General features: G+C 41.2%; 1 protein-coding gene across 2 annotated transcripts; it reads left to right on the forward strand.

The window, feature by feature from the left end:
- The first annotated feature begins 1,067 nt into the window (after positions 1–1,067).
- LACTB2 (lactamase beta 2) lies at positions 1,068–10,898 on the forward strand. 2 transcript variants are annotated; one of them, XM_015423890.1, is made up of 7 exons: positions 1,068–1,221; positions 2,317–2,480; positions 4,117–4,243; positions 4,621–4,799; positions 6,398–6,546; positions 8,725–8,806; positions 10,739–10,898. In XM_015423890.1, exons 1-7 carry the CDS (start codon positions 1,100–1,102, stop codon positions 10,780–10,782), a joined length of 867 nt encoding a protein of 288 aa, XP_015279376.1. In that variant the 5' UTR covers positions 1,068–1,099; the 3' UTR covers positions 10,783–10,898. The 2 variants fall into 2 exon arrangements, with proteins under 2 accessions (XP_015279376.1, XP_015279377.1); XM_015423891.1 differs by having other exon boundaries at positions 2,320–2,480.

Raw genomic sequence — 10,898 nt, forward strand, 5'->3', positions numbered from 1 at the left:
AGGCAGCGGTGGGCGACTGGCCGCCCCACCTCGCAGCCAACTGAGCTACCGGACCCAGATGTCTATCCCATACCTCTGCCGGAGGTGAGTACTGCTGAGCCTGCCGAGCCCAGTACTGTCCCTGAGGGAGGGCAGACCCCTACTCTTGGACCCGCTGCAAGGGATGGTAGCGTACATGACCCACTCGAGAGTGAGTCAAGCCAAGTGCCCCCAATTCAAAGGTGCCCTGAACCTCCTACGCCGCGGAGGTCTCAGCGAATACGCAGAGTGCCCACCTATCTAAGCGAATATGACTGTACATAGTGTTTTTGCTTAGGGGGGAGGGATTTGTTATGTATTGAATTGTATATATAACTGCTATGTGAACTGTGCCATAGAGTCTTGAATGTAAATACTGATGTGTGAATCGCCTGATTGAGATGCCATGTTGAGCTTCATCCTGGGCTAGGATCCTAATGTAACCAATAGGAGCCCTAGCCCAGAAAGTGTCTGCCAATCACCGTGCAGAGCGGGATTGCTTGTGATTGGTCCTTATTGTAAATACTGATGTGTGAATCGCCTGATTGAGATGCCATGTTGAGCTTCATCCTGGGCTAGGATCCTAATGTAACCAATAGGAGCCCTAGCCCAGAAAGTGTCTGCCAATCACCGTGCAGAGCGGGATCGCTTGTGATTGGTCCTTATTGCTTCAACCTCATAGGTTGCTTTATTGTACAGTGGGTGTGGCTACATTAGCCGGGAGTGTTTAAATATAGACAAGCCAGTGTAAATACTTGAATTGATGGGTTCTGGCTGGCGATTGTAACGGAGAAGTAACTGAGCTGAAGAATAAACCGCATTCTTGCTGAAATCACTCTCCGACTCTTTGTTAAGCGCACGACTTAACATTTAGGATTAAAGAGAGTCCGGATTTTAAAAGAGCAATCCACGCATGCCCACTAAACCCAGTACAGCAGCGCTCAGAGTCCTTTAATTCCCCCACCCCTTGGTGGGCGTGGCTGGGAGGAAAGGCAGAGCCATTATTTCAAGAGAGGCCGGGTGGAACCCCTTTTTCTTGCGCTCGGTGGTTGGGCCGAGCAGGCGCTGTCTGGACGCGAAGATGGTGTCCGTGCTGCCGCGGGTGGAGAGGCTGTCGTCTCGGGTGATTCGCGTGCTAGGCTGCAACCCGGGGCCCATGACCCTGCAGGGCACCAATACCTATTTGGTGGGCACTGGGCCCAGGTAGGACGCAACAGCGGCCTCCGGGCAGGACTAGGGGCGAGAGGGGACTTTCTAAAGTGGGCTCTGCTCCCGCCGGGAGTGAGTGAACTTTCCCCCTTCCACCCCCGCGTCACGTGAAAGCTGCAAAGCGGGGTGGGGGTGGGATTCGACCCACAATCACCACCTGGGCTGACTTCTTCCCTTAAGCCTCAGCGACAGTCAGCGAGTAGCTGACTACTTCGTGTGAGATGAGATACATTCTCGGGAAACGAGAACCGGGCCAGGAGTAGAGAGAAGCGGCTGCTCCCTGGCAGGCTTGGGGGGCTTTTAATAAGAACAAGGCAGGCAGCAGTTCAGCAGGGGGAGATTTCCATATGACCCGGCGCACCTCCTGGCTGTGCCTCTCACGCTGCTTTGAAAGGCGCTGGAGTCCTGCCTGTTCGGTGGACCGAGAAGACCGGGGGCGGAATATGTCTGTACCTGTCCACTTGCTGGGGGCTCGATAAAGTTTGGGTCCACGTCATGCAAAGTCAGCTTTTCAAGTGCACTGTTTTTCAGCACCTGGCCATTTGCAGCTTAGTTGTTTTGTACTGTTTCTCCTTTATACATGCCACCAGAGATGCTCAGAAACAGGCTGAATACGCCCCCCCCCCCCCGACAATCCTATAGGCTCTCAATCTGTTTTCTCTTTGTGTCTCTTCCTGGCACCTTTGAAAGTACATGGTACTTTTCCATTTACCCATAAGCCCTGCAGTTTACTAATAACTCCCCATTCTCCCCTTCACATGATGGTGCATTCTGGTTTCCCAGAGTAGTTCTACCATCATCCTCACACTGTTGCCAGCCTTTCTATTTCCTGGCATTTCCCCTCTCAAACTGTACTTTCTTAGGTGCATTGTGTATGTGATGCAGTAATGTCAAATAACATTTTTAAAGGGGTGTGTGTCTTCGTGCTGTCCCTTTTTGCAAAGAGACTGCAATATCCTGCAGTAAGGAAATCTTTGGTTGTGTGTTAATGTGATCCAAAGGCTGATTGCCATCTTGTTTCCTATTAAGCGTGCCTTGGCTTTTGTGCTTATATCTATGTCTTGGGGGTGGGGTCTGCCTTTAATATAGAAGGATCCTTATTGATACAGGGGAACCTGCTGTTCCTGAATATATTGGCTGTTTGAAACAAGCACTCACAGAATTCAGTGTCTCAATCCAGGAAATTTTGGTGACACACTGGCATCATGACCACACAGGAGGCATACCTGATATCTGTAAAAACATTCCAAGTGGTAAGTACATCGGTATAACAATGAACTGAGGGGTGGTTCGAACAGAAAGAAAAACTAAGACAGCTGCTCCTTTTTCATGATAATATTGCAGAGAGCTGTGCAACTTCAGGCCTCTAAAGATGGGGCACAGAAATACCCTAAAAAAGTATAATAAACTAGTTTCATGCACAGTTGGACAACATCATTAACATAGTACAGTAAAGCATTTTTCGCAGCCAGCGCAATCACAGCTCATCCCAGATGTCACAACATTGCAACATATTCCAAATGCAGCACACTGAAAAAACCTCAAACACTGATCAGGCTTGGTCTCGTCCCTTCCCATGTGATTCACGCCTTTCTTAAAAAGTGACATGTGTGACATATATGTGTGTCTCTTTTCTTTTAAAAAATCAGTCCCTCTCTTTCAATCTTCTTTCCTCTTTAATTTCTTAACAAAATCCCCGCTTGCGGGAAGGGTGGGATAGAAATTGAAATAAATAAATAAAAATCTCATGCTAGCGAGGAGGTGAATAAGCACTAACCTATGGGCCCCTTCCACATCTCTGTTTTCCCCAATCAGACTGAAAGCCTACAGAAGAGGGGCGGGGGGAAGAGCCTAGAAAGAAAACTATATTTAGAGTGCTGCAAAACTCAGTTTATTTTTTTACGTTACATCGGTCTTCAACCTGACCTGGCTCCTAATGCCTCTTTATACCTCATCATAAATTACTTTTTAAACTGTGGGGGCTTCAAAAGCAGTTTCCATTGTATCATATGAGGCAGAAATTTGGCAGACTGCTGGATGCTTACAAGCCATGCATCTAAAGGAGTGCATGTACAGTGACTGCAAACTGAGGCTCCAATCAGGACAGTTAGGTGCATACTTGAGGGGTCACTCCTGTAGTGTTATGCAGACAGGAGAAACTCAGCAATCTTCTGTTACAGCAACTTTCCGCACAAGAGTTGCTTGTGGCCTGTAGATAGCTGCCTACATGTGAGTTTAAGAACAAAAGAAGAGCCCTGCTGGTCCATATAGTCCAGCATCCATTTCTCACACAGTGGCCAACCAGTTCCTCTGGAGGGTCAACAACACAGCATAGAGGCCAAGACCTTCTCCTGATGTTGCCTCCTCACACTGGGATTCAGAGACTTCCATTCTCCTTTCATTAAAAAGGCAGAACTTTGCCATACACAGTGGAGAATATCTATGCAAAGTTTGCCTTCCACCACGAAAGAATAAGAGCCCCCTGAACTTGGACTGTGGTCCAACTATGTAAACTGCAGCTGAGCTATGTCCTGGGACTGGATCAGGAAATCAGGTTATTCCCTTGTATGGATGCTAGGCTGGATGCTGTGAGCCACAAGTTTTATTGATGTCTCCTTAGTTGTGCTGCTGATACAAGACATGTCCTTCAGATGTTTTTGTGTCTGTGAACTATATGTACATGTGTGTATGGAACAATATTAATATATAAATAGCTTAACTGGAAATCAACATAATTACTTCAAAATATAAAACACATCAATATATTTTAATTTCCATGTTTAAAACCTCAGTGTGGTTTCTTCTTCAGAAATATTTCTAAAACATTGCAGTGTACCAATGGCTGCTAAACATGGTATGAAATTTGTTCTTTCTTTTTTTAAAAAATAGCTTCTGAATATTGCATAAGCAAACTTCCCCGTAACCCACATCATGAAGAAGTAATAGGAGGAAAAAAGCAAAAGTATTCATACCTGAAAGATGGAGATGTTGTCAAGACAGAGGGTGCTACTCTCAGGTAAATGTTAATTTTATACATTGACTACTGTGTATATGCAGTCTCTTTATGTTGAAGATTTTTAAAACTGATGTGTGTTGCTATTACAAAACTATATTGAGTTCAGGCAGAGATGGACTGACCACTCATTCATCCTCTGATGACCATGCAGAATATCACGCAGAATCTGAACAACTTGATTTTATATTGTTCTGGATTGTCATAAAAATATGAGAGTTTCGGTTATCCAAGTTACTTTTAATTGTGTAGTATGTGTTTCTTCTTTTCTGTTAATCTATTGATCTTCTGTTCTGCAGGATATATTAATTTTGTAGAATATTTTGCATGCCATCTGTGATGCATAATGGCAGATGCTCTCCTTTCTCTCTCTTTTTTAGAGTGTTGTATACACCTGGACATACAGATGATCACATGGCTTTACATCTCATAGAAGAAAATGCTATCTTTTCTGGTGACTGTATTTTAGGAGAAGGGACAGCAGTGTTTGAAGACCTTTATGATTATATGAAATCACTGGAAAAGCTACTGGCAATGAAAACTGATTTAATATACCCTGGTTAGTATCGCATTTCACTTGAATAATTAAACCAACAGTTCTTGTGTTCCACTTGTACATTCCTCATTGCCAATGCCAAAATTCCTGATGGTGTCTTGTATGTACCCAGTGCTCACTGGATCCATCCTACAGCTCTTTGCTGATCACTGGATTTTCGTGGTATGGGAAGTCCTCCTCTCTTGGTGTACAAGGAATTCTTTTAATATCATCCTGTTCAGACTGGAAATCTAGTTTATTATCTTGGAACAAATGACACTGTACTCGCTTCCTTTAAAATATTTTGCACAGAGCTAGAGTTCAGCTTTTGTTTGAGATCAGATAGAGTTCAGCTTTTGTTTGAGATCTTCTAAGTCCTACCACAAATTATTCTCTGGATACTTAAGAAAATAAGTGACAGATTAAAAAAAGGGAATGCACTGCATGACACTATTTTAAAATTGTTTAAATGATAAACATGTATATGGAGTAGCTTGCTTGTCTTGATAAATATTCCTGTAGTTTTGACCTTGTGAAATTTGCTGACAGTCTAAAAATGACTGCAGTGTATGAACATGAACAAAACATGTTGAATACAAGATGTATGCTACATGTATTTTTATAATTTGTGAAATACCTTTACTATCCCCCACGTTTTGTTAGTGAAGGTCTAGTGAGATAATCCAAATCCATTCTATGTCATCTTGAAATCTTTGGATGAAGGGCTGCATTCAATGTGATAAGCATATTTATTCAGATATGTATGCCACTGAAGAACAAAACTACCTGTTAAACATAGAAAAAGGAAGCCTTAATTTTTTTTTCCTTTCCAAAATGAAAAGTAGCTGCGTAGATTTGCATGGAAATGTGTGGGAATGTTTAATCCTTTCCCTGCTGGCTATATTTATGCTCCAAACTCTGCTTTTATCCCCTTTGCTGAGTGCCAGATGCGTGTTGATCCTTGTAAACAAACATCTGGAACTCTGCAAGGGAAAAGCAATGGGGAAGGGAACTTGGAATGAGAAAAAAACCCAGCTGGCAGCAGAAGGGTTGAGCAGACCTTCCTCTGACACCCCTCCCTGTCTACTACTCAATATCCCCCTCCCATCACTTGCTTTGTATTTTAAAAAATCATCAGAGGTTACTTATATTTGATTTTTGATTAAGAAACAGTTTGCCTCTATTTAACTACCTGCATTGTGAAAACTACTGTGGCCACTAGAGGGCATATGTTTTCCCATATTGAACAAAACATTTCTGTTCTGAATTCCATAGTTAAAGATTAATCTTATATTTTATAGCACCATCAGTGTGAAGACCTCATCTGCTCTAACACTGTACTAAAAGCTTGTATTTAAACTTTGTGCTGTGGATAGCAATGGAAACTGCGTCTTGTGGCATTAAGCTAATAATACTTTTGAATTCACTTATGCTGTGCTACAAAATAAAATTGGAACTGATCAGATCCATATGTGATAGTCTTGCAACGTCTTCCTTTTGTGCCTTAAGTGAAGAATTCCATTTTATGTGTTGGTTAGGGAACATACTCTTCAAGGCGGGATGAAGTTATCCATGCAACAGTAATTTGTAAACATGTCTCGTGTAACTTCTTTTTCTTATAGGACATGGTCCAGTAGTAAATGAGGCACAAGCTAAAGTCCAAGAGTACATTTCTCACAGAAATGCACGTGAAAAGCAAATCTTGAATACCCTGCAACAGAATACTGGGAAATCTTTTCAAATCGAAGAACTTGTGAAAATTGTATACAAGGTATTTTTCTAGGTGATAAACAGCTTAGGACTAGATTTCCAGATTCTACCAAAGTGGAAGGTGTGTTTTGAAATAGAATTAACATTTCACAGGGAACAGTTTTTATGATGAAATATGCATATTTTACAGAATCAGCATAGCAAGGCAGGTTAGTTTGGCCAGCTGCTATTTTGTTTTTGTAGGACAATAATGACTTTATTAACTCTACCAAACCAAATTATTTTTGGTAAGCTGTCAACAGAATAGTAAGATTTTTTTAACTCAGTATATAAAAAGATTAAAATTAAAAAATCACTCAGGGATATCTTGTTTGTTGGCAATAAACAAAAAGTTTCAGGACTGCAGAATGGAAACTTGGAACACAAACAGTTAACTTTACCTTTGCCAGACATGTTTCTTCTGGGCAGCCACCAAAAACTTTTTGTATTAGCTGTTCGTCATATGGTCCACTTAATATAATGATAAACATTCTGTGCAAAAGAAATTAAAAGTAGAAGCTATATATCCTTCCTACTTAGCAAGGCTATAGATAGATAGGTGTTAAATTAATTCCATAATATACTACCTCAGCATACGTTATGGTATGTGTAACCAGCTGCACTAATGCAAGACATGATACAGTTCTAGCATCATTGATGCTTGACAAGGGCTTTATAACAAATAATTCCAGACGGTTAGCTGTGTTAGCGTATTGTAGCAAAATAAAACAGAAGTCCAGTGGTATTTTAAAGACTTAACAACACTGATTTCAGCGTGAGTTTTCAAGAAACAGAGGTCACTTCTTCTGACTCACAAATGCTCATGCTAGAATAAATGTGGTTAGTCTTTAAGATGCCACTGGACTTCTGTTTTATTTTTATAACAAATACACCAGCAGAATTGTTGAAAATCAGGCTATGTATACAATTGCAAAGCCTACCGTACACCATCAAATGAAGGTTAGGAAAAGAGAACAAGGAGCTTTGAAGTCTTTCCATAATATGACTGCAATAAGAAGTTTGCATTTGCAATTACAAGGTTTTCTAACATACTGAGCTGGATCCATACTAAATTGGTAATTCCCACCAGTTCCCTCTTCCCACTGTTAACCTTCATGTCATTCCTCAGGGACCCTTATCCCCCAAGAGCAGCATTTTGTGGGGTTCACTGTGCTGCTTTGGAAATGGGGAGGCAGGAAAACTCCATTTGGCTGATGGAAAATATAGTCTATATCTAACCCATATACTGAAAGGAAGAAGACTACAGTAGTAACATAAAAGGGCTATTTAATGCTGTGAGATAACGAATAATAGGAATCTAAGAGCAGTAGCCAGAATCCAGGGAGCCATGAAATTTCTTCTCTCAGTGACATTACTTACAGCTTACAGCTATTTTACAGAGTAGGGGGTGGAGATTTGGCATAAGCAGTTAATGATCTGGTATAGAAATCAGTTATTCAAAGGTGGAAAAAACATGCCTCTTGAGCTTACACAGTGTGAGTTTATACAGGTCTTTAGACTCCAACCAATTATTATAGGATACTACCCCACCACCCCTTTTTGTCAAGAAGTCAAGTACTCAGAAATGCTTTACTTTGCTTAACTATGGCTCAGTTCTGTTCTTAGCACTAGAGTATGTTTTTTTTTAAAAAAACCTTGCTGCGGTCACATTAATAGGATGCCTTATTAGTTTATTTGAAAGTTTTATCCCACCTTTTAATATAATGTATCCCCAAGGTGGCTTGAAGAATAAAATTGCTTTATAAAAATCACGATATTGGTTTATTAATTTAGGACATGGGTATAACCTACCTTTCTCAACACAATCCCAATGCAGGTTAATTAATAAACGGGAATCAGTTAAGCCAAAACCCATTCAAGCTGCCCCCCAATCACTTTTAAATAATTCTGTTCTGCAGCTTCCCCAAAAAGCCGCCGCGACACTCCTTCTGGGAGTCTGTTCCATAATTGTGCAGCGGTGGCAGAAAAGGCCTGGGTCCTGAGCATCATACCCCACAGGCTTAAGAGTGAGGGGACTTCCTGGAGACTCTGCTCTAAGGAGCGTAATTACGGCAGCCGGCAGGAGTTCATTTGGGGAAAGATGGTCCTTCTCTGTTCACATAAGACAGTGACAAATCCTATATGTATGTGGAAAATATTGCCTTTAAATGCATAATCATGTGTTGTTGTTTCTATGTAGGACACGCCTGAGCACTTGCATAAAGCAGCAGAAATTAATCTTACACATCACTTGAAGAAACTAGAAAAAGAAGGAAAAGTGTGTAAGTAGTTTTGTCCTTGATGTGCAACTGCTGCATTCTAAAAGTATATTATTTTTTTATTAAGTTGTTTGTATATATGTTTTTTCTGTGATAAGGAATACTTAAAAAATCAGGGTTTTCTATGGCGTAGGTAGCTCTTAGGACCTGGAGTAAATATTAAAAGGGGTTACATTTATTTATGTATAAGAAGAGATTGGATTTATACCCCGCCCTTCACTACTGAAGGAGTCTCAGAGTGGCTTACAATCTCCTTTCCCTTCCCCTCCCCACAACAGACACCCTGTGAGGTAGGTGGGGCTGAGAAAGCTCTTTTGAGAACTGCTCATGAGAGAACAGCTCTGAAACAGCTTGTAACTGACTACATTTTTGTCCTGCCTTTTCTCCAAGGAGCTCAGGACAGCATACATTGGTCTCCCCTCCTCCATTTTACCTTCACAACAACCCTGCAAGGTAGATTAGGTAGAAAGAATGTGACTGGAGCTAGGCCACTCAGTAAGCTTCATGACAGAATGGGGATTTGAACCTGTGTGTTTTAGATCTTGGTCTCATGCTTTAATCATCAAACCAAGCCAAAAAATAAGAACATACACAGGAGAGCTAAATTCATGTCTCTAATGAATATGTAAAATTGCATGATAGTTCACTTGCCTATTCATGCTTAGTGTGTCTCTTGTATTTGAATGTATAAGTGATATTGCACGTGCACTAGAAACAAACCTGCTTTTAAAAATCTATGTAGCGTGGGAAGTGATGGCAAGTTTGGATCTTAACAATATGTACAGGTGTTGCAGGATAAGCCATAGATACATGAAATCCTCATGTTGCCTCTAATTAGCCCTTCCTGGCAAAACCCCTCCCCATCCTCTACCCTATATGTGATGGTTGGCGAGTTCTGTTTCAAGTGTATCTGAAGAAGTGTGGATGCACATGAAAGCTTATGCCCAGAATAAAACCTTGTTGGTCTTAAAAGTGCCGCTGGGCTCAAACTTTGTTCTCCTAATTTTTTAGTAATTTTGTAGTAATTGAAGTGGTTATAGTCAACTTTCACAAGAAGAATTCATTTATACTTTGTTATTAAAAAAAATCTTTTATCCATAGAGCTCACAAGGGTGACAGATAAAGGGGTCAGTTTTGATCACACAGAATTATTTATTTATTTAAATTTATAACCTGCCCTCCCCGTGAACGGGCTCAGGGCGGCGTACAGATGGGGCCAATGCCCAATACATAAAACATTAAAACTGCATTTTAAAAACATTCAGTACAACATAAGTGCTCTCCACAACAACTAACAAGGGAACAGATGACATCATCAGGATGACATCATCAGGATGGTATCCTTAGTGGCCACAGCTCCAAGCTTTGCACTCACGGCGAGTTGGTAATAAGGTCTAGGACAGATAGTAATGGTCGTAGACAGATGGTAACAGTCGTGGTGGCCCCTACTCAAACGCCTGGCAGAAGAGCTCTGTCTTGCAGGCCCTGCGGATCTTCTCTGGGAGCATACAGTATTGGCCTAAGAAATGCCCAAACTGATCAATGATTTGTGCATACATCCCAACTATTTGTTCTGTGGTCACAGTCGACATTAGTTTATTAAGGATTCATGTTAATGGAGAGGGGGGGGGTTTCTCACAAGGACCCCTGGATCTTTTTTTCACTTTTAAAAAGTCATAGATATTAAGAATGTTGGTGGAAAGTACTAATGTACTTACACATAAACATGCAATAGCAAGCTAAAGGATTCTGGTATAATTTGTGTCCCTGGTCTTTTTAAAATCAAAGCAGTTCAAGGTTGTTAGGTTTCCTGCTGCTTGAGTTCAGAGATTTATGTTTGCATAGAGATTTGTGTGGGCTATGAGACAAGTTTGTTTACATGACAGAGATTTGCGGGGGGTACCTTGCTTAGTCGTCTTTGTGGTTTTTTTACAGTATATGACCTTTCTCCCAGTTTGAGGTGGAAAAGCAGTTTATAAATATGATGCACAAGCAGCATGGTGATGGTGTACACGTTTCTCTATATTGTGAAATTTCAAAGCTCTGAAATCACCTTGTTGGTAAAAAGTTATAAAAAGTGCTTGAGTGCTTAAGT

Source organism: Gekko japonicus, unplaced genomic scaffold (genome assembly GCF_001447785.1).
Source record: "Gekko japonicus isolate JY-2015 unplaced genomic scaffold, Gekko_japonicus_V1.1 scaffold289, whole genome shotgun sequence".
In the NCBI taxonomy this organism is placed as follows: Eukaryota; Metazoa; Chordata; class Lepidosauria; order Squamata; family Gekkonidae; genus Gekko; species Gekko japonicus.